Source organism: Leptinotarsa decemlineata, unplaced genomic scaffold, assembly GCF_025532065.1.
Source record: "Leptinotarsa decemlineata unplaced genomic scaffold, Ldec_3_MD MMD2_tig00000882_RagTag_RagTag, whole genome shotgun sequence".
Classification (NCBI taxonomy): domain Eukaryota; kingdom Metazoa; phylum Arthropoda; class Insecta; order Coleoptera; family Chrysomelidae; genus Leptinotarsa; species Leptinotarsa decemlineata.
In genome coordinates, this window is record NW_027412556.1 from 15,551,386 (window position 1) to 15,577,016 (window position 25,631).

At 34.0% G+C, this 25,631-nt stretch overlaps 1 protein-coding gene across 1 annotated transcript in view; it reads right to left on the minus strand.

The window, feature by feature from the left end:
- The window catches only part of LOC111504982 (eukaryotic translation initiation factor 4 gamma 3), a 93,717-nt gene continuing 68,086 nt past the window's right edge, over positions 1-25,631 (minus strand). The window contains 14 exon segments of the mRNA XM_023159712.2: positions 1-1,215; positions 2,264-2,371; positions 4,890-5,106; positions 5,165-5,281; positions 5,369-5,589; positions 5,670-5,857; positions 7,467-7,827; positions 10,672-10,819; positions 11,901-12,433; positions 13,273-13,510; positions 15,535-15,918; positions 16,666-16,761; positions 16,835-16,968; positions 19,002-19,685. Coding sequence (XP_023015480.2) covers positions 1,124-1,215; positions 2,264-2,371; positions 4,890-5,106; positions 5,165-5,281; positions 5,369-5,589; positions 5,670-5,857; positions 7,467-7,827; positions 10,672-10,819; positions 11,901-12,433; positions 13,273-13,510; positions 15,535-15,918; positions 16,666-16,761; positions 16,835-16,968; positions 19,002-19,685 — 3,521 coding nt within the window. The 3' untranslated portion in view covers positions 1-1,123.

Genomic DNA, 25,631 nt, shown 5'->3' on the forward strand with positions numbered 1-25,631 from the left:
TAAAACGAACCAGCCTTTTATTTGAAAATTAATAAGTTTACGAAGGCCTCGAGGAAACAAGTCATCATCGTTTGGCAATCATCCACAAAAAACTTACAAAAAAAATTACAAGATACATAATCCATCAAAAAAAAAGAAAACCTGCATCAGGAACGAATACGTTCGAAGAATATTTATTTTAGAAGGGAAAGTATTCTATGTACATTATCATCATCAGTCAGAAAGGAGGAGAAAAAAATACTGTATATGTTTATACCAAAAAAATATATACAATATCATTTCAAGCATCGAATAAATCAACTTCTGACTAGCAACAGTAGCCCAAAGCAGTTTCAGATCGTTTCCGAATAAAATATCGTGGTTGATAAAGAGAACGCAACAACGTCGCAGTAGCGGACGCATATCCAAAACTGAATCGTGCAGCTGCATATTTTATTATACAGAACAATCTCGACACATTGTTATACCTATGTATACAACTTAACAATAAGAAAAATTATCAAAGGCGTGCGTAACAAATCAATATTTATAACAACGTTGTTGTTGTTTCCTTTCGAAAAGACACCTCGAGGCGGCTGCTGCTGCTGCAACGGCGGCAAGAGGGCTCAGCAGATCACAGAGGCCAGCGCCACTAAAATAACAACGTCACTATGAACAATAAAAGGGTATTAAAGAATATAAAATATATAATATATATAAATAATAAAGACAGAATAATGGTATATAAAAATGTTCCGTAACCGGCTGAGCCCACCGTTTTACTCTCCGATTCACTCCTAAATTCCGTCTCACTGAGTCCTTAACAACTAAATTTTTTTTGTCCATTTGTTTTCACGCGTGGGGGTGGGGGAGCACGACGAGAAGGCGGTCGTAGCGGCGGAGGCGGGCGTTATTATCGTCCCGCACTCGCTTCCTCTTACCCTCCTCTTTGAACCACACAACCGTTTTATTTTATATATAATTAAATATGTATAATATGTATATATAAACAATTGTATAAATTTTTTAGCTACTTTTGTTTTTCTGTCTTTCAGTTAAAACACGACGTGTTTCATAATTATTTATAAAATTTATTTCATGTCTATGTAGACGGCACTAGCACTGGCACCGAAGGGGGCATTTGTTAATTTCCCGATGCAGAACCTTCATCTTCTTCGTCTTCGTCGTTTTCCTTCAGTTGTGTGAAGAACGACGTCAGCTGTTTTAGAGCAACTCCTGGGGACAAAAGAGAATGTTGTTGAGCAATCGGTACCTCAAAACTCAAATACTCAGTATACAAATAAGCAACAAAAACAAATACATATTGGAAATAAAACCTATATAACTATTAAAGAGTCTTCCAACAGGGACTTCTAAACTTTGACAATTGATAATGACCATTTGTCAAATATACTTCAAAATAATTCTATATTTAAAATTTATAGACATTCGAATTGATAATAAAAATACCATTTAAATTTGGCGGTATTTCCATAAATTTGATAAGTAATATTCAAAACAATTGACAATCACTTCTGATATACAATGAACAGTTCTATTAGTTTTCAGTTGAAAATACAAATACTATTGACATGTTAAAGCCTTTCTCTATATTGCATAGAAAACAATTTCAGAGATTGCATAAAAAAGTAATCAGAGATGAAACTGGAACCTATGCCATAGAATAAATTGAAAACAAGCACATTCTCTGATTATCAGAGATTCGATACTCTTCTCGACGCGCGTTTCATCAATCAAGATGGAGACTTCAGGAGATGAAAACTAATTCCCAACTTCAAAACTGTTCTCTATGTATATTCAGATGCACATCAATAATTTCGGGTAGAAATTTGTGGGAAATTTCCCTGTGAAAGTTGTTTCAACTCTCTCAACAACAGAACCCCAAAATATTAAATTCACATGTGATATTGAAAACAATGAGATAACATTTTCGAATATTTCAGTGAACAGAAGTAACCAGGACCTAGAATATGATGTCTACAGGAAGAATGGCAGTACTTGAGCCGCGAGAATTGTGACAAAAAATGTATTGGCATTCATTGAATCGGTTGCACACAAAAACATTTTTCAAAGGCATCTGAAAAAAACATTGTAGGAAGGTTACTATCAAACCCCATTCATCGGACCAGAATCCTTGTGGTGTTAGCGAATCCTTCCCAAATTCAATTTTGCACAATCCGAACACTGTGACACGAAAATCGTGAACCGCAGTTGCCTTGGACGTGCCAGATTACCAAAAATTGTATTATTCATAAATGCTTACCTTTACCCGCCTGTTCAGCCGGGTCTTCATCTTTTTCCCATGCGAGGAAACTTTCTTCGGAAATCACTCCCATATCATACAGGCAATTGCAAATTTGGAGTAGAAGACCTAGATGAAGAAAAATGATTGGTTATTACAATTCCCTGCATTTCTTTTTCAAGAGATCTCTATGTTTTGCTCCTTCATGCTGGATAGAAAATGAGCTTGTTTCATGATTTTTGGTTCATAGTTCACTTAGATAGAAATTTTAAATTGAAAAACAGTGCACTTTGTTTCATCTCTCCAAGTACCGTAGTTTTCCCTTAATTAATTATTAAAAATCGAATGTGGTAGGGTGGTGACGTCACGCCCCTATTACCGCTTCTTTTTCGATTGACCAATACGAACAATAGAAATAATCAACATTGCCGTAAAATTTACGGAGCCTATAATTATCAATTTAATTATGGAAGTGTATATGAACCCGTTAACGTTTCAATTAATAAAAAATTCTCCACATGGAATAAAATGTACACGAAAAATCATATTCGGAAATAAGTTCTATATCTAAAATCAGTACACAAAGTCTATAGATCACAAAATATTTACCTAAACTATGATTTTATGCATTATTTAATAATATACAGTTATGAAAATAAAAAAATATAGCAAACTGGATTAAAGAATCGTTTCAAATATTCAATTTATTCTACAACCCTCAATCTGTACAACTTCAATTTATTATAAAAAAAACGATTCCTACATACACGCCTCTTTCTAATATAACTAATATAACTACTAAATTCAAGTGTATAAGCTTGCTTGGGTAATCTGTTGAATCTTCCAAAACTTGAGAGGAAGGTTGAATGAGGTCTAGTATAGACAGAATTGATTGTATTCGAACTGATCCAACAAAAGCTTCTGAGGTAATAATACCATTAATCATATGATAAAATTTAATTAATTTTGTTTCATACTATCAGTAACAAGATCAACTCCAGATAATACTTTCTGTGGAGAATACTTGAAGATGAAATAAAAAACTGTGTCATCAAATTCAATATTTTCGTTCCCATTTCATTTATAGTCACTTTTTAAATGATTTCTATAAAGTCTTGAAAGAGTAGGATTGTAGTTTTTTCTTTTCAATACTTTCACCCATTTTTTTTCTCATCATTTTATCCTTTGGGAACCTAAACTCATTATATGGAATAAACCAACGCGCTTTCTGTTTTCTTGTGCCTTTCCGCACAATTAAAATCAGCAACATATTAATATTCAAATATATCTCTGAAACACTTTTAAAACATACACAAACTAAACTCAATGAAAAAACAAATTGTTCCTATGCGAGCTGTCAGCAAATAAAAAGTTGAAACTTAATGTTGCAAAAACAAGCAGAATGGATCCGATATGACATACATTTTCAATGCCGAATAAACCAATAAATTGTGATATGGGTACTCCATTTTCCTGAGAAAATGAACGATCAATCAAAATGTTCTGTAATTATTCATTCATTTTAAGAATAAAGCCAGTAAACAAATAAATATACAATAATAAGGTCGCTCGAATCCACGAATTAAGCATAAAAATGGACAATAATATTTGCCTTGATAACTGATATATTACAAGTTATATCTAAATATGATTCTAAATAGAATTAAACGAGCTGTATTTTCTAATAGTTTTCGAATGCTTATGAACCCTAATAAAATAAATCAATGATGCATTCATGCCACCCATCAAAAATAAGAAATTCAACGTTACTGGTATATTAGCCATATTGTCATCCAGTCAGCCAGCGCTCTCTGTAGTGTATGCGACAATGTGCTCTTTCTAATGTCAATGGTTTCTACAAACTTTGAATCTTTGTTAAAATAATTTCAAAATAAATGCTGAGGCTAGTTTTGTTAGAGTCGTTTTTGAAATGATCGATGAATTTTACTTGAAAAATTTGCAATACTTTGGTACCGAAATGAATAATGAAAACGATAAGTGGTATATTTAGTAGGTCCCTTTTATTTATATGACATTCATTTCAGACTGTGTCTTTTATCGAAGGATGGAAAGTTTTGATTTAATTTTTATTTTAACTCGGCCAAGGAGCAGTATGGTGACTGAAAAGAGAAGAAAAAATATGTACAGTGATATGTAGAATTACTCCAGAACATATCAATTCAAAAATAACCTGAAAAAATATTTTTCTGAATGTAAACTTAATGATACAGAATATGCAGCAAAATAGGCACCCGCCGAGACCTACCTTTTACAAAAAAAAACGTTCAATTAGATAATTGTAACAGTTGTATTCACATCGAGTTCAAAACAATAATAACAAAAATGGCGTTTGTCAAATTGGATCATCAGATCTGTGATTGGATATCAATAACCAATACACTTGGCAACTCCGCTCTAGACACGATCATTTTTAATGGTCAACAGACACACGGCCAATTTAAATTCTTACTTTTCGAATTGTTCTTTTTTCTGAAAATATAAAGAGATTTTGGGATCGATTAGGCTTGATAAGTATAATAAACCCCTAACTCGATCAGTCTATAAGCAAACCAGTATCATTTTCCATAGCATGAAACAAACCCATTATTTCCATTAGCAAAAAATTAACGAAGTTATGTTTACTTACCCTGAGGATGCTCCATTTTGTTAATTAAAGTCTGTATGGCATACAGGTACTGCATCTCCTTGTTACTGTCGTTGTCAACGTATAAGGTAATCAATTTCTGAAACGCAGTAAGCTTGGACAACGATAATTTAGACTTGTTGTCTAGTGACACAATAGTTATCGCTGTAGCGAGTGCTCTGATGAACGTGTTTTCCTTGAGTTGACCTTCTATGTTGCTCTAAAACAGAACGAAAATGGTAAGTGATTCCATTTCGCAATAAATTTTGAGTACTTACAGATATCCAATTGCTAATCGAGTCAATTTCGCTGCTAGTCGATATAACTTTGCATAACGCCTCTTGCATTTCTTCAAACGACATTTTTATTTTGCCGCCAACTAAAAATTCTAATTGCTGCAAAAAAAAAATACTCGATCAAACAGGTATATTCAAGATAACGATTTTTTACTCAAACTTCATTAGAAAAGACAGAATACTCACATTGTCTTGGATGAAACCAGCAGCAACATTATCACTAACGAAATCCTCCACTCGCAGATTCGACTGTTTCCATATGCTACTCAAGAACATTGGACCTTTTCTGCTAACCACTAATTTAAATAGCGGAGCCAACAACTTGTCAGCCTGTTTCTGTTCGATGAGAACGTGACAACACGAATGGAGCTCTCGTAGAGGGAGTACTTCTTCGCAAATCACATCCACTGGAATTATAAGAATAATCAGTTAATACATCAGCCAAGAGCACAGAAACACAAAACCCATTCCCGATTCGAATACTCACCTAACAACTCGGCTAAACAGTCCCAAATCTTGGGAATGTCAATTTTAAGATCGTCGGCTTGAGGCAGAACCTCTTTCAGCCCGTTGATGTAATCATTCAGCTGAATCTTTTCTGACCTCAGTAAATTGGCGAATAGAAGTCCAGTCTTCAAACGATAATGCTGCTTCTTCTCAATTACATAAAAGAAACTGTAAAGAAATTGAAAGGTGATCAGTTAATGTGGTCTTCAACCTGATAAGAATTTTAATCTATTCTTCAACCTGATAAGAATTTTAATCTATTCTTCACTAGTGCTATGATTTTACACAGTTTACACAAGTCAAAGTTATAAGATAACACGTCAATAAATGTTACAGTCTGATAAGAATCACTCAAAAGACGTATATTGTGGGAAGGCTACTATCAAACTCCATTCATCGGACCATAATCCTCATGGTGTTAGCGAATCCTTCCCAGATTTTATTTTGCACAATCCGAACACTGAGATACGAAAATATAGTATCACAGTTGCCTTGGATGTGCCAAATATATTTTTTAAATGAAATGTTCCACTTCTTTCTACTCAATGTTGCCACAGTTGATCAATCTAATTGTACTTACTTATTCTTTTCGTTCATTTCATTTCGATTGAAATCAAAATAAGTCTGATAACTATATTGAGGAGAGATATATATGTATTGAAAAATTCACCTCTCCCAATGTACCTACGCAGGGAGATCTGGTAAATGTCTACCGGAAAACAACCACTTCCCTGGCTAATACCACGATGGGCATTGAAATATGTCCAACATACATTTGTACGAGTGTTGTATTCAAATTTTGTATCTTATTAATCTTTTGTAATTTTGTTCACTGACGTATTTCTCGGACAAAGTATTTCTTTTAATTTTTTAAAAGATTAACATATACTCTGTAGAAATGAATGAATATCTATCTATCTACCTCATCATATTAGATAGGAAAGTAGTTGTTTGTCGCTACGCAATTTAGAAAAAATCAATTACTATCTTATTATTGAAACAATGATAAATCTGGTGCAATTGGCATTCCTTTGTACATATCAGATTAACCTGCCGTGAAAATGAAAAAGTGATCTTTGTCCTCACACAAATGAACTCTAATGAAAAATTAATGTATAGTGAAAGTCTCATGAATACTAAAAAATATTTGAATATGCATTCATGAATAGTCCTACCTCATTTTTAAATCTACATAAAACAGTTTTCACATCAAAACTGTAGATTTCGTGATCTGTGACTTGAGTGGTGATTTTGACTGTGTCAATCATCATAAACTTGTATCAAAATTTGAGAAGTACAGACTGAGTGATGTCCCTTTCAGATAAAAATCCCCATTTTTTGATCATGTATATATTAGCTTATGATATAATGAGCCTTGTTTCCTTATGGAATAATTTTAATTATGGGAAGAAACGACTTATTTGAACATAGAATTCACTTAAACAAAAAGTTTTTCGTTGAAATGATAAGAGTATACTATCAATAGTAGACCACTAGTTTACAGAAGAAAAGCCAGCCGACATAGAAATAATTAGAATTCAACGTCAACCAGTAAACGCTTCTAGAAACAGCTGTCACCACTTTTATCATTGAATCATCAATTTATTTTTGCAGACGTGTTAATGTATTTTTTATGAATACATTTGAAGGTCACATAGTAAATGGGTCACTCTATACATGGAATGTTAGCAACAAGAGATGATATTTCTATGAAGTTTTGCAGGTTGTCATTATCGTTTTAAATTAAAGAAGTATTATTACGATATTGATTATTTACCTATCGCAAACGACTCTGCTCATGTAAGAGGCGGGAATTTCCGATATTTCTTCAAAGTATTCACCAACGGAACAATTTCCATTTATATACTCTTCCAGACTGTTGGATATCCTCCTCTCAATCTGTTCTTCTGTCATCTTGGGCGTTTCTGCTGGGGCAGGAGGAGCAGCGACCGGTTTCTGTAAAGCAGGCGGGGCGAACGAGGGAGCCGGCGTACTTCGCTGTGAGGATGGACCTGAATTATCGTTTGACCTGTGCTGCGAACCCGATCTGGAACCCCTACCATCGTATTTGTTGTAGTTCCTCTCCAAGCTGGGGCCCTTCGAGTGGTACGGGTCTTTGTTGCCACCTATTCGTATATCTGGAAAAGGGAGTTTCGTTAATGGGTTTGAAAAAAATGTTTGAGAAAATGTAATAAGCCCAAAAGCTACAAAGGTCCATCTACTGATTGTACAGCCAAAAGTGCAAAAAATAATAATTTTCAATATCTTCCAATTTCTAACACACACTCCCACTGCCCTCTCCCACCCAACACACCTATTTTTTTAGATTTAGTTTTGAATCACCTTTTTTTGTTGCTCTGTTCATACTCGTGTTATAGAAGTCATAAAAAAATATAATTCTTCTTCAGCAAAAAATAGCCATTACTGGCTGGAATGATTCACGAACTTCATTCCCTCTCATTGAATAATATACTATTAAACCATAACGGCATATTGTTCTATCATTCCCATTCCTTAAATTACTAATTCAACACTTTATTCCACAGGACTTAATGTTTTAATATGTATCGTTAAAACTATATTTCATAATACATAATTGATACAATTTTGTAATGAAAAAAAATGCATGAATCATTTTATCCTACTATTGATAGTTTAGTGAATATTATGAGTATTTTTCACACTTTGCTTTAAAAAATACTGTTGCATAGACATACTCGAGCGCGTCAGATATTGATGTCCTACATATTTTAATAATGTTGATATGTTAATCTGATCGTTTGCATGATGTGGGTGGTTGTACTAAGGGTTAAAAGTGAAAAAAAAATTTAATCGAGCGCGTCAAATTTTCTAAAGAGGTGATAAGTGCCACAAAAAAAAGCTCTCATTCAATAATCTGACGATTTCAATCTGACGCAAACTCGCGGCCATTATTATAATGTGCAAAAAAAATTCGCCATGTCCAAATACTCAAGCGCGTCAGATTAAGATATTTATTTATTTATTTATTTATTTATTTATTTACTTGTAATTTATTTATATGGTTCATCTTTATGTTTTAGACGTGCTGTCTCATAATCTGACGATTATCTAGACGGATTCGCTTAATCTGACAAAAACAATATTTTTTTTTTATTCTTTTTAATTCATTGAACTTAATTAATTGAAAAGCTCAGGAAATATCATGCAAATAAATAAGTGTATGTTTTTTAAGTAGAATACTTGTATTTATAAGAAAATAATTTTTTTTAAATGCCCAAAAAAATTTAATTTTTTATAATCAAATGATGAATTAATGGAGAAAAGAGAAATTAAACTTTCTATGTTTTTTACCCCTTTAATTTGTAACTAACATTACTGCAGTTTCGTCCTACAAGGACATTTTCAAACTTACATATTGTATAAGTTTGAAAATGTCCTTATAGGATGAAACTGCAGTAACGTTAGTTACAAATAAAAGTTTTAAAAAACATAAGAAAGTTTAATTAATTTCTCTTCTCTTCATTATGATTTCCTACCACGTAGTAACGGCTACATCCATCAATTAATTGATTAATTAATCATCATTCATCTTCATCACGAACGAGTCTCTGTGATCAGCTTTGATGGCGTCATGGCAACAGAATTCAGAGTGGGGACGGAGTGAGAGAGTAATAGATAAAGCAAAAGTGAATAGAGAATAGATGAATTGAAACTCGCAGAGGAAAATATAGGTATCACACAGCTGCACACATTAAACTTTATCGACGAATTTTTATTTCGGCTTGCAGAAATCGTCAGATTATATATTTTTTGTTATCCTAGAATTATTTTCTTCAAAATAAAAAAATTTACAGTTTACACAAGTCAAAGTTATAAGATAACACGTCAATAAATGTTACAGTCTGATAAGAATCACTCAAAAGACGTATATTGTGGGAAGGCTACTATCAAACTCCATTCATCGGACCATAATCCTCATGGTGTTAGCGAATCCTTCCCAGATTTTATTTTGCACAATCCGAACACTGAGATACGAAAATATAGTATCACAGTTGCCTTGGATGTGCCAAATATATTTTTTAAATGAAATGTTCCACTTCTTTCTATTCAATGTTGCCACAGTTGATCGATCTAATTGTACTTATTCTTTTCGTTCATTTTGTTTCGATTGAAATCAAAATAAGTCTGATAACTATATTGAGGAGAGATATATATGTATTGAAAAATTCACCTCTCCCAATGTACCTACGCAGGGAGATCTGGTAAATGTCTACCGGAAAACAACCAATTCCCTGGCTAATACAACGATGGGCACATTGAAACATGTCCAACATACATTTGTACGAGTTACCTCATCATATATAAGACAGGGAAGTAGTTGTTTGTCGCTACGCAATTAAGAGAAAATTAATTACTATCTTATTATCTGGTGCAATTGTAATTCCTTTGTACATATCAGATTAGCTTTAGATTTATTCAGAGTGTGGATGGAGTGATAGAGTAATAGATAGAGCAAAAGTGAATAGAGGATAGAGGAATAGAAACTCGGAGAGGAAAATATAGGTATCTCACAGCTGCACGCATTAAACTTTATCGAAGAATTTTTGTTATTTCAGCTTGCGGAAATCGTTAGATTATATATTTTTCGTTATCCTTGAATTATTTCCTTAAAAAAAAATAGCTACGCTACAGAACGTCGAAATGACGTTTTTTTTACAACTTTGCTGCCCTCCCCTTTCTTTACGTCACTCTCAAATTGTCAGATTACTGGAATATACACTTTTTAACAGGTAATTGACTCACCCTACCTTAATCTGACGCGCTCAAGAATTTCTGATGATCATTTTTTTTTACTAATCTGATCCTTTATCCCTCACAGGCGGCCTTATATATATGGGGAGGTATTTGGTGGAGGTACTTAACCGGGTACACTGCCACGCTTTATTGAATCCCGAAATCCCCCTTGGGCTCCCCTATTATAATTAGAAATATCTACTTACTCATGCCACGTTTGTCCATGTCTATGTTCTCCAATGCTGCATACATGTTGGGGCTATGCGAGGCAGGAACTTTGTTGTTCGAACCCACAGATCCTTTTCCCCAGGCTCCAAACATCAAGGGATTACCCAAAGGTTCTTCAGTGGCTGGCTGAAAAAAGAACCATGTTGATAATTCAAGCTCACTTAATTTTAGTTACGGAATCGCCAAAAAATGTTTCGAAACTATTTTCGTGGTTTGGCAGCCATGATCTGCTGGTTTTCATGACTGACATTTCGTCTACTACTGCTCTAGACATTATCAAAGTGTATGAGGCAACAGTATCTGCTGTGAGTTGTTCTCACAGCAGATATAGTTTCTGATATGAGAATCATCAGAGCAATTCGTCCTTTGCCGACAAGACGACAAACTCTGTTAATAGCTTCAAAACAATTGCATACTGGCGTGAAAGTTTACACTCTTCAAAAAAAATGTTGCTGCCTGTATAATCATCTCGATCATTTATCGATCGGATAATAAAGTTGTACAGACTTTTATCTTACAGTGCAAAACACCTTGGTAACTTGAAGGAAACAGTTACAAGGAGCTGAAACTGTGTGCTGGGGTTAGCTTCAAACATCCTAACGAAGAAAGTTAATTAGAATGAGAAGATATTGGGGAACACTTGCAGGCTTTAATTTATCAATTTGACGTAAAATATTTTAGAAGAGACCTTTAACGTTCTCAGAAATATTATTCAGTTATCTTTGCCTTTCAACAAATCATTGTCAATATCAAAAAAAAATATATATTATTATGTTTCTTCAAGTTGCTTATTACTTCATCACATTTCAAATAAAAAATAACAATATCAATTTTTTATCTAATAATAAACTAACAAAAAACAGAAAGTTTCAAAGTTGAAAAGATAAATCAAAATTCTAAAATTACTATTCATGACAATAATTATAAATTTTCACAATATAGATTTTATTTCCAATACGCGTTTCACTACATAGAAGCATCCTCAGTTGGACTGATGGACCAGTGGCGTATTGAAAATAAGACTATTGTGAAAATTTATGATAAATATCATGAATTGTGTTATTATCACCAAGTAACGGATTAGTGCCTTCAGAATTCGAAAAATTCTTCAAGTGCAACAAGAAAAATCAGATTGAACGTTAGGAATTGAATATTCAAAAAATATCATAAAATCTTTAAAGCATAAAGAAAAAACAGATATACTCACCGCTTTACTCTTGAGCTTGTCAGTTTGGACTGAGAATTGGTTGCGGTTCCTGGAGTTGTTCATGGTGGTCCAGCCACCGTCGTCAGACATATTGTTCCTGACACCACGTCCTCCTCTCCTGTCATTCTGATTTCCCTGATTCGACCTGTCGTCCTTTCTTGAAGGTGGAGGCATTGAATTCATCATCTGAATGTTCATCTGTTCCGTTTCCGCCTCTTTCTGTATCTGGTCAATCGTCTTGGGGTTGACATCTTGACGACGTGGTACCCATTTTGATTGCCGCAAGTCGATCACATCCTGGATCATGAACCTTATTCTACTGCTCACTTTTGGCTGCTGTTTGTTCTCCACTATTACCTTCAGCGACGAAAAAATTTGATTGAGACTGACATTGTTCGTTTCGAGTTCTTTTCCTATAGTTGTCATCAGCTTGCACAGGCATTCCAAACTCTCTTCGTCCCTGTTTTCTAGCAGGATCGACAAGCACCTCATCATGATGTTGACAGTCAACATCTTTTGTTTGAACAGCTCACCTGAGAGTCAAAATATTGTTTCAATATGAACCCGGTAACCTATCGTTGCAAAAGTTACTAGCAGCAAAATCAGTTGAAAGTTTGTCCTCAAAAATCTAGGTCCACTACTTTCATACAAGCATCATGTTGAAAAAGATCATTCTGTGGGATCTTTCGATTTATAATTTTGAGAAAACGAATATCTATAATAATTACTACCAAACTAAATAGAAAAATGTCTTTAAACTGCTATAATTGTTAGATTTATTAATACTGAACATTTTCAATTCGAAATGTTATATAACGTAAGTATGAATCTCGAATATAAAACAAACATATATTTATCAAACTTATTAAAATATTATATTACAAGTAATTTGTAGTTAGAGTAAGACCATTAAAAAATATTTTAATTTCCTTACGCCAGCATAATCTCCGTTTTTGAGTTTTATATCAAATAAATAAATAATTACAATAGTATTGGTCGAGTTGGAAAACAGCTTTAGCCTACACTTCACCGTTTCGTCATAAGATTTTCTTCAATTATTGTAAATATAAATAAGTTATCCTACATCTCTCGTGAAGAATAAAAACAATTATTATTATTATTGTCATCATTAGTATTAGAAGTAGTAACACGTCAAAAAATCCATTTTTTTGTAAATAATAAACTTGAAATATAACAGATTGCACAGATTACTAAAAACTTGAAAAAAAAACCATAAATGATAACTGGGAAGATTAAAGAAAGAATCAAAAAGCATTCAATGTTTTTAAACATTTCAAAGAGTAGAAAAGGAGACGAAAAACTAATGATGATTGATATATTTTCGCATAAAAATTTGAAAACCAATACTCACCGATAAATCTAATGGTTCCCACAGACCTCATCCTCAATTTCCTGTCATGCTCCTCCAATTCGAACTGCAGATCTTTCATTTTATCGGGATCAGTGCATTCCTCGATCTGTTTCAGAATCTTATTCCGCCCAGTTTCATTGACAGACTGTTTCTCAAATTCCAATTGACATCGAGTAACCAGACACTTACGAAAATTAACAAACTCTGGTCGCTCTGACGTACTTTCCGACGTTGGAACCTAAAAACGCAGAACTCAACAGAAACGAAACGGAAGCGATAAATTTAGGGGAAAAAAATCAAAATTTCAACCCTCAAAATGAGGACGATCGACATCTCGAGGAGAATCAGGAATTTATAAACTCAAAAGAATTGAGAGTTCAAGCTAGAATCTCGTGCTTCAAACATTACTTTCAACTGAACTTATGAATGAAAATGTTAACAGTCACTTCATGAAGTTTTCTGAATATTGTTCTTGTTTTGGTTGGTTTCGGGTTTTGCCGTGGTCTTCTTTGGTCACAATCTCCAAATGTTTCAACTGCAGCAGACATCCTCAGTGGCGTGGTCGAAGTATTCTTGACGTATCAACTGAAACTACTTCGACCTCTCCACTGAAAATGACTGCCGCAGTTGCAGTTGAAAAGTTTTGAGATTCTAACCAAAAAAGACCATGGCAAAACCCGGAAGCCAATTAAAACATTGACGCCATTGAGCCTACATTCCTATAAAAATTTTAAATAAAAAAAAATTGCACGCCTTGAAAAAATGTTTCGATACTGTAGGGCTCCTGATTGAGTAAGAACCTGCGTACAACCTCAATATGCGTATATTTTGGGGGATTCTGTTATAGAATTTCAATGCTAGGTAGATGATGCTATGCTCATACAGAGCCTTTGTGTGAATGTGATACGCAAAATCATTTTTATGTCTTGTTTCATAAAATTGGGTTTTACAGTGTTTCTCGAAAAGATCTGGGTGAGCAATTGAAAATTTTATTGTTTCAAAGATATAAACAGCTGGTGCAATGAACAACTTATTTGACTTGAAAATTTCCCTACACGAATCCCTAGAATTTTTATTGAAAAGTACTTATCGATATCTAACTGTACAATGCCCTGTCTCTCACAGTAAGCTCTTCAAGTCTCAGTAAATTCAAAAGATATTTAAAGACATCACTCACAAAAAATCCTCTATTGATGACTTTTTCAATTTGATGTGATCATAGATCAAAAATTCCTTGCATGATTGATATTGGTACTACATCTATTTATGAATCACCATTTCCATTATGTGCTTCATATCAATGTTTTATACTTTATTGTATTGTCTACCATTACATCAATCTTATATTTCATTGTACTATGTCAATAATATTACAATGGGGAATGTTCCTCAATTTGGGTTATTACAGCAAATGCAAGTGTGAACAAAATAAAGTTGAGTTTAATTCATGATTTTTTCAAATTCACTTAGAAAAGTATTCAAATTGATGTTTCAAATGTTGGGTTTTAATTTTTAAAGGGATTTGTTTCTAATTCACATATTGGCAACAGCAACTATATCAAGTTGAAATAATACGTACCCAGATATTCTACTTTAAAAAAGGAAAATTATCTTTATAAATCAACAATTAAGGCAAAATATAAATTATAGTTCAATACTACCTCCACAAGCCACATAAACAACAGTTGTTTTGTTATTTATTTATATAGAGGAAGATAGGTTAGATGCACAAAATGTCATATGTCACAGAATGTCTCAGAACTCGGAACATAAGTAAACAGATCAGCACACCTCTAAAATATGTCATCTTTGTCTCATACAGGTAAAAGATTCATTGTCCTTTATTAGCTATAACCGATGTTGCCAAATGGTGAAATAGAAACGAATCCCTTTAAATGTTGAATGCATTATTTCATTCCTCTTTTTTAAGTATTTAAATAATTTTTTAAAGAAAAAAGTTAAAATGATAAATTTAAAATGCGTTGTTTTATAGCTCTTTTATGAAAACTACTTGATTTTCGTAAGGAGGAACATTCCCCATTGTATTTTGTGACATGTTTGGAAGCTGTAGTTTTGTTAAGAACTTAATAAACTTGTATTGGTACTCTTCATATACTTGGGTGAAAGAAACATTTAGTTGTGTAATATAAAAAAAAATTTCAATCAACATTAATCTAAACAGTAGTAGGTAATAAGTCATCAATTCTCCTCGAGCACCTATCGCCTGTCTAAACTGAATCAAACAACAAAAACCCCTCTTACCTGCAATAACCCCAATTGGTTGCACAAGCAAGCATAAGCGACTGCGTAGCTTGGCTCGTCGACCGCCTTATCAAAACACAAATCAATGACTCCCTGCAGCCTCTCCAAGGTGTCAATTTGGAATGACTTCACCTGCGATATCAGTGTGTCCATCTTCTGGGGCGTCAGCCTGTTCAGCACGCCCCGCACCCTCTTGTACAGCTCCTCGGTCTTCTTGTCTTCCGATGTGGCGTTCTCACCTCTGTTCAAACGAGCGGGGCGCCAAGCGTTTTCGACCTCGTTCAGTTTCACGTCTCCTTTCACCGATAATGACACCTTCATCGCCGGCTGCTTCGGCTTGCCACTCGGTCCGGCCTTACTTTGACTGCCTCGTTTGGGAATAGCCTGGAACAGAGAGAAACCATGTTAGATATTAATCAAAGTATAGTTTTCTAGCAGGACGAGGATCTTTTTTTTCAGTCCCACTATCAAGATCAACATTAATCAGTCAGATCACTACTTTCATATATTAGTTCATCATTGAAACTTAATATAATTTTAATTTACCATTCTAACTTGTCTTCAAACCCGTCAGAAATTTGACACTTTTTGATAGAAAAGATGAAGCCAAATGACGGTCAAAATAAAAAGTAAAATAAAAGATCAACTGCGGCAAATACAGTTTTTTCCTATATATGTAAATAAGAAAAGTTGACTTGGAGGTATATGAAACAGTTCAGAACAAAAAAACAGATGTAAAATAAGAATCAAATTCAGAGTGAATTATAAAAATGAATCGAATATTGACTTAATGAAAAAATAAAATAAAAAATAGAAAAAGCAATACCAGATAAAAAATAACATCCACAAAACTAGCAAGAAAAAATAAGTTTCATGAAGTATAAGAGAATCAATACCAAAGAATAATGAGAAAAAAAAAAGAAACTAGAAACAGAAGATAAATTTGAAAATAGGAAAGTTTGAATATAAACAAAAAGGAAAACTAAAAAGAGAAATAATTAAAAGCGTGTTGCAGCTGTGAAAAATAGTAGAAAATAATTAAATATTATACGACATGAAATTTAAAATTTCAAAATGAATGAAAAAAAAATCATGAAAAAAATATTTTTATATCAATAAGTATGTACTTACCCCTCTTAGAGAGTTCGATCTACTTCCGTAATTATTGTAGTTAGGGGCGAAATCTGAGGATCTGCCACCCATCGAAGACCTTCCATCACTGAGACCCTGATAAAAAAATCCATTTGTCAATTGTAATTTATCAAACAAACAAAGAAAAAAACAATGTAGGAATACTTACGCCTCTTTCATCAGCCAATATAACGTCCGGAATGTTTTCCGGAACTTTCCGACTTGCTGGAGAATCTCTCAGTGCCATAAGAAAGTCGCGCTGATAAACTTTCAAACCGCTGGGGTTGGCTGGCGACCACTGACCTGAAACATCACACATTCAAACGGTATTCGATAAGAGCATAAACAATTTTATGTTTAAATGAAACAATGTTACTGCCTTGTATATTTATCCCTATCATGGTCTGAATCGGATAAAAAAGTTGAGCAGTCTTTAATCTTACAGTACTAAAACGCCTCCATAACCTTGGTAAAATGGTAAGGAGGAGCTGGGACTGTGTTCTTTTTTTACTGGGACGAGAGTCCGTGAATATTTGAGTAGCTTATTCATTCTTTTTTCCATTTGGAAAAAAAGAAAACTAAATCAACTAAATCATCATCATTAGTTTTGAAAATGTACAGATCTCAATAATAATGATAAAATAAAAATGAATGTTGTATTTAAAAAATATACACATTATTATGAACAATTAGGGCCGATTTATACATCCCAGTCGTTGTATGTGTCAATTTAAAAAATTCACAAATTTCAACATGATTAAGGCAAGTTAGACAAGGTCAATGTGCGCATGTCCACAAACAGACATTTCTTTTTCTTCAACTGATCTCATTGAATGCCCTACAAATATCAGCTGACGGGTTGATTGAATTCAATGGATTGTTGACCTTGACAGCTGATGGCGTTTGGAAAAAATCTGTTTTATATAACAGTAGAGCTTAATTATTATTCAAAATTAGTCTAGAAGAAACAACATATATTGAAATTGAATGCAAATCGCAAAATTATGGTAACACAATATGTCACACGTCACTAGTTTTTTTTATGATTAAAATTAAGCTGGTGAAATTGACCAGTCTTAAAAATTCGTAAGATGACAAAGTCCAAAATGGAGACAAATGCTGTGTGAAGAACTATAATGAATGGATTGACCTTAGACAACAAAGAAATTATCAACTCTTAATTGAAACGGAATTGGAAACTACAAACTTTTTTGAGCTGCATTTTGAGATTTTCTCTTTTTTAATAACAGTTAATCAAGAAAAATTGAATTTCATGAAATGCATCTTTCATTTCAATTGTTGTTATGTTATGCTTTAACTCTTGTCATTAAAACTTCCAGACTGAACAGCAATTAGGAACTCAAAAGAAAGAAAGGAAAACTATCGAACAACTTTAATTTTTTGTAAATACATTTTCAGAATTAAATTCTAAGGGGTATATTTCTAGAAGAGAATAGTTTTAGGAAAAAAGGTTTTGGCTTTCTATTTCTTCATCTTCTAATCAATTTCGAAATAAACTATTAACAAAGATTTATATATCATGCATGAAAGTTACTTTCATATACAAACTGGAAGAAAATTTCCTCCAAAAACAACTACTTTCAGAAAAATCCTGTGTTGAGTTCATCATAAAGGTCTAACCTGCCATCGACCGTGAGTCAGGCTGTATATTCATATTTTGAGTTGTCTGGGTTTTTATATGAATTTTGATAATTTAATTCATTGATATAATATATATATATATATATATATATATATATATATATATATATATATATATATATATATATATATATATATATATATATATATAACAAATTTAAAAAATAAAAATAATGAGAGTTAAGTTTTCACAAAAATATGTAAAAAAAAGGCGAAAAATTATACCATTTTATCAATTTTTCCAAACTCAATCTCTTTCATGATTCTACTTGTTTGGATGATACCACATATATAGATATATTGCCAATTTGCTTGCTCCGCTTCACAATAATCTTATGACATTTTTTTATATCAGGTGACTAGCTTTGAACAATCACATATTTATTATTTGGATAAACTGGAGTTAGTTTTGTTTATTTTTTTTTATTAAAACTATCACATTATCGTTTGGCTCGACATTCTTATTTGAAAAATAGAGTGTTGAAAAGAGAACCGAGAGACCTGGTTAACGAGTAATCACAAGACCCTTGTCCCCCTATAAAATGAGAGTAGGGTAATGTTCCTTCAAGGAGCCCATATAATTCACAATATTCAAACACTAAAACTTTTCATGTCTAGCAAATTTCAAAGTCGCACTTTTGACATCCATTAAAAAGAAAAAAAAGAACACTTACCCTCCCTATAAGGCAACCTGGTGTTGAGTCTGGGGTCGAGCTTGGATATATCATTCTTGGCGCCGGCGTCGTTCTTAACCTGCGACAACCTGTCATTTGAGACGGCCCTCGCCCTGTCTGTTTCGTCGTGACTCTCGACGGTGCTGATAAACGGTTTGATGTTTTTAGGTTTTTCCGTAACGATGCTGGTAATGTCAAACTTGGGGTTGCTTTTGACCGGTTTTGAAGGGGCCAAAGCGGGTTTCGAAGGGGCCACGACAGGTTCCGGAAGAGGCTTCGTGACTGCAGTGGGCTTTATTTCCTCGATCTCTGGTTTCTTCGCGGGCACGTTGACGTTAATATCGGGCTTCGCGACGGGCGTCGTCTCCATTTCAGGCACCGAATTGGCATTAATGTCATTAGTTCGTGGCGGGCTGGGAATGGGGGCTGGGGCGGTTGTTACGTTAGCGTTAATCTCCTCTTTGGCGACGTTGTCGTTGAAGGCATCCATGTCGGTGCCTTCCTTGTTAGCCCCCTTTTGGTTCAGCTCATTCTTCTTGTGGGCTTTTCCGCCGCCGGCGGGTTTGGCTGGCTGAGGCGTCGGGGCAGCAGCCGCCGCCTGTTTGTGATTATTGTTGTGGGAGGCAGATTGCTGTTGCTGCTGCTGCTGTTTTGAAGCTGCTCGCGAGGCATTTTGTTTTTTAGCTGCAACAAATAAGACAACTTATAGAAAATCTTTTTTTTGTAAAATTTCATAAACATAAGAGAAAATCATTGTTGATTACAAAAATTTCACTATTTCACTCATAGAACTTTCTTTGAAGTGCGTGAAAAAACATTTTTTTCAATGTTTTTATGAACACCGGTTCCATTTGGCAAAATTTTCCGGGAAAAAGCTCACAGAGTGGACTAACCATGATCACTTTTATTCTGTGATGCATGTATTTCATTGTTCAAGATTTAAACTGATAGTACTTCCAATACAAAAAAAATTATTTTCTGAATGTCTTACGGCAAAACATCGATGTCTACCAGTGAGGATGACAGTGTTCCATGTAAATGCAATTTGTTACCATTCATTTAAAGTAGAACTCCTGTGAATGATATCTGATTTTATTCCATACCGAATGTTTGGAATACAAACTGAGTAGAGAAAAGTATCTTCTGTATAATTCAGTGTTCATATAAAAGTATTTGTTTCGAAAGAATTTTTTTCTTTCGTGTAATTCAATGTTTATATGAAAGTAGCTGTTTTAGAAGGGCTTTCTTCTAGTTTGTGTCTGAAAGTTGCTTCTTTGCATGATCTACACATCCATGTATAGATTTACTTATTTTCAAATTGATTAATTCTTTCCTTTCTTTGTAAGATTCCCACATTTTTTTGTATCAAGATTACTACTACATGGAGTAGTAGAAAGCCAAAAACTTTCATTCCAAAAAAAAATAAGTGACATTTTTCAATTTTTGCAGAAATGGGATCAACATAGAAACTTTACAAGGATCATAACATCCTGCAAGGAGCAATGTTTACCGATATGTATGAAGAAACCAATCTTCCCTCACTGAATATCAATATCTTCTTCAATTCTAGCAGTATAACTTGATGAAAATGTAATATTTGATGATCACATTAGAAAACTAGAAATTATCATCTGGATGTTTTGCACTGAGAGATACAGTAAAAGCAGACTAATGAATTATGCACTAATGACTTACAACTGAACTGTAGTATACTTTGGAATACGATAGTATTACTTGAATTAAATGGAACTGGTAAATAAGTACTTAATGAAAATCCATATCAAAAGTAAGTCAGCAAAACTTTTTCTGAAAATTTCCGAGCTCAACTGATTCCAGCTGAATAAAAGTGTCTATCTTTCGTATCATTATTAATTTGCAAATATTTACCTATTTACCTCCTCAAACTATAAATGCCGAAAAGTTGTTGGTTTCAATTTAGTTCACACGAGGAATTGTTGAAACAAAAGATGTTTAGAAAAACCCAAGAAATGTAATCCTTTTTCAATGTCACGTCAATCATATTTAGTATTTAGTAACTCTAAACATGAGACACATTTTCAATACCAAATCCCATTCTGTAAGTAAGATTTTACTTTCGGTCATTACAAATGACCTTAAACGACAATGACTGGAGTAGTATAGTTTTGAAATACTACTTTGCAAAACGGCATTTCAAAAGGCAGGTTTCTGTAATCAAAAACCTCCCATTGTAGTTCAGTTTTGCTTTTTCAATAATACTATTTTCTTTTTTTTGTTTTGAAATTTACACAATAGTTTTTACTTTCGTTAAGAAAAACCAAAATTTGTTCAGTCAGATTTCAGAAAGTTTATCTCAATGCATGAAGTATCGGTGGACAACTGCTGCATCATAATAACACTTTGTTCAACCAATGAATTGTCTATATGAACTGTGAGCAAATAAATTGTTAAGAAAAACATTTGGCAAATCAACAAGAAATAGCAGCAGTCAGCAGTCTTTTCAATTAGGACAAACCTATTTTGTATCCCATCCACAAAGAAAGCAAAACAATAAAACTAAGTGGAATGAAATTATTCAAAAACACCAGCAGTGAAAACAAATTCCAACTAAAAATACTTTTACTAAAATTTCACAAAAACATGTTTTGATTTTCGTTTTGAAATTACAATTTTTTCAAGCAATTTTCACAACGCTTGAGGGTGAAAGAAGGGGTTATAATATCGGGTTTTTCAACAGGGACTTCCGAACTTTTGACAGTTGATAACGGCCATCTTGTTGAAGCTACACCTGTCATTGTACTTTCTAAACAACTACTTTCATATGAATGTTTGGAGAACAAACTGAATTTGAAAAAGTTATTTTTGTGTGATTCAATGTTCATATAAAAGTAGTTGTTTCGAAAGTACTTTAACTTTCGTGTAATCCAATACATCCAGAAAACAATCACTGTTTGTGTGGATTTTGGTCCATATTTCTATGAGAACGACGTTGGCCAGGCCATCACTGTCGGCGGCGAGCAGTATAGGTCAATGATTACAAACTTCCTTTGGCCTGAATTGGACGATCTGAACACTAGGTTAGGTTAGGTCCAAAGTGAGTAAGTCTAGTCGACCCTCCACCACAACCCGCAAAGGTTTATTGCGGATCACACCTATTCACACTCGACCAAATAAACCCAGCTCCTTAACGAAGCCGATTAGTTTGAAAGGTAAGTGGTCTTTCAGGTCAGATGGTGAGAGTACGGCTCTGCCTAACTCTAAAAACCTGATTCGGTCCCCAGCGGGGCAGGCACACAATATATGCTCTGCTGTTTCATCGTTAATGAGGTAGTCGGATAGTCAAGGTGCAAGATTCCCACCTTGATACCCGCGACAACCTTCACATATGAGTGTTTTTGCACATCAGCTACACCTGACGATGCCTTAAATTCGCCAGTGCAGGGCTTTTTCGCCTCTGGTTTTGGAAAATCATCACTTGAGCACAAACGTTTGCTAACCTGCTCATGGGAGGTTTGTTCCTCCACCTGAGACAGATTCTGCAAGACGGTTTCATAAGGTACCCTGCTCTTGAGGAGACGACTCAGTTGTTTCCTGGCTGCACCACCAAACCATTTTTTTAGGTTCAGTTATTGGATCCGGAGTTGGAGAGTTGAGGAGCTCTCGCTACTGATCTAAATTTACAGGGAGGTCAGTTAGAGTCGTAAGCTCGACATCCATCCCTTCTGTAGACTCGCTCCTGATCTAAATTTACACTGAACATTAACGACAAGTGGTTTCAACAGAACGACGCTACGTGTCATACAACTCATGCCACATTGGATTTTCTGCAATAGCGATCTGAGGGCATGATCGACTTTTTATACTGAATATAAATATAAAGTTTGATAGATAACTAGATATTCTTCAAAACGGATTCAAATAAAATGGAGAATGTTCCTCAATTTGAGTTATTACAGCAAATGCAAGTTTGAACAAAAAAAAAGTGAGGTTTTCAAATTCACTTCGAAATGTATTAAAATTGATGTTTCAAATGTCAGGTTTTAATTTTTAAAGGGATTTGTTTCTAATTCACATATTGGCAACAGCGCCTATATCAAGTTAAAATAATTTATACGTACCTAGATATTCTACTTTAAAAAATGAAAATTATCTTTATAAATCAACAATTAAGGCAAAATATAAATTATAGTTCAATACCACCACAAGCCACATAAACAACAGTTGTTTTGTTATTTATTTATTTATATAGAGGAAGATAGGTTAGGTGCACAAAATGTCATATGTCACAGAATGTCTCGGAACATAAGTAAACAGAACAGCACGCCTCTGAAATATGTCATCTTTGTTTGTCTCATACAGGTAACAGATTCATGGTCCCCTTTATTAGCTATAACCGATGTTGCCAAATGGTGAAATAGAAACGAATCCCTTTAAATGTTGAATGCATTATTTCATTCCTCTTTTCTAAGCATTTAAATCATTTTTTAAAGAAAAAGGTTGAAATGATATGTTTAAAATGAGTTGTTTTAGAGCTCTTTTATGAAAACTACTTGATTTTCGTCAGGAGGAACATTCCCCATTGGAAATACCAACTTTATGTAGATTTTAAAATACACAATAAATGACCACTTTCCAATAAAAGCGGAATAAATATTCAGTCCATGAGAAATCTGAGATCGAATACCCTCTTGTATCCAGTTCTAGCTGTTTATAATTGTCATAACATATTGACCCCATTGAAATAAAATAACCGTTATAGTAGCACCCGAGGTGGTACCATCATTTTGCATATCAAAATATAGATGCATAATCGATGTTTGATAAATTCGTCAGATCTCCTGAATACACACAAGAGTATAATACTGAACAGATAAGAGAGACAGAACAATTCCACAAGAACATATCTTTCACTCTGTACTTTCCATGGATAAGCTGAAAACTTGAGCCCAAACAACACTAGTCAGCAGCGTTGTTTCGACCCGCTGTAGGTCTCATCAGTGGTGTTCGGCTGAACCACGAATGTTTTGCGGACCTCAACTGTCCTCAAAGAACAAGTTTGAGTAAGTAATGGAGACGACATATATAAAGACGCTATCTATGGGATCAACAGACAACTCATTCCCGAATATCAAAGATAAACTAGGCTCCCCAAGGAAATCAGTTGTAAAGCCAAGCGATGTGTTTGAGCAAGTTGCTTTGCAGTGACGAATCTCATCGGGGATCGATGTCAAAGCTTTGCAACTGACGGCCTTCGGGAGCCTCGTTCATCTTTGATATTAGAGGATTGAGTTCTATGTTGTTCCCATAGATGGCGTCTTCGTAAACAAAAATGTCTTCACCTTCACGGATTAGATAAAGAAAAAAGTATCACACTAAATCTATGCTCCTACGCTCACGACGCGCGTTTCGCTAACCAAGTTAGCATCATCAGGAGATGAGTATCGGAATATGCTGTACTTGAAAAGCCTTTTTATAGTATTGTTCGAGTCCAGGATACACAAGAGGTACTATAGAAGTAATTTTTTAAAATCAGCTGACAGAGTAAAAAAACAATTGGAACTCAAAGAAAAAGAACCCACATGAAGCCAATGTGATGATTATAGATTATAATAGAAATCATGGTCCATTCATCACAGACAAATGAATAGGGGTAGATGTAATTGCAAATGGCATTCACCCGAGTTTCTCCGCCCACAAATCAACATTTTCAAGTATGAAAAAAAAATTGTCGTAGGCACCACCTCCTACCGACAACCCGATGAAATATCAAAAAACGCGACAACAAAACACAAAACAAATAAATTCTGACGCCATTCCGGTAACGATTTACATTATTTAAGAATATTAATTCGACCTGCCATTGACCTGAGTACCCTCTTGTTTGCACAAACGAAACCAATTTCTCGATAAGGCCGAGGATGTGGCGAGAGACTAGCAATCAAACCCAACAAAAACAACTCCAACAAATAGGGAAACGGCTTGTTTGTCTCACAGCAAACCAATTCAATATAATGTTGGAATATTAATTGAACAAAATCATTGATCAATCGATAAAATGTCCGACAGAAATCACGTGGTTCATAAATGGGCTCATTGATTTTGTTAAAAGTATCAGATTTTTATCTAAACATAATTGAAATAACCCATGACGAGAGTCATACCAAAATTTCGTGTCAATGTTGCGCGATTTGACACAGTTCCAACAATCAACGATTCAAATTACATCAGAGAATTCACCTGCTTGGATTTTGGACCTGTAAGACATGGTATTATCAAATATAGGGAGAAAACAATACTGGGTTGTCATGTGTTACTTGAAACTATTTCGTTTTAAAAAATCAAGAAAACATTCAATAATTTAAATTACGTTCAGATAATGAATCTGAATAGAAAAATAATTGATTTCAATTTTGTGTTACTATTCAAAAATTAAAAGGGGGTGCAATATATGAACTTTTAGGAGTTCAAGTTTGTATCCCATGCAATTGGAATTGCTATCTCTTTTTTACGATTACAGTTTTTGCGAACGTACAATTATTATAATTATGAAACAACAATAAAAATTAATTGGCGCTCCAGGGCGACTTCATTGATTCCAGTGGCGCATTTGCTTTTTCAGCTGCAGGAAAATCCTGCAGCACGTATAACTTT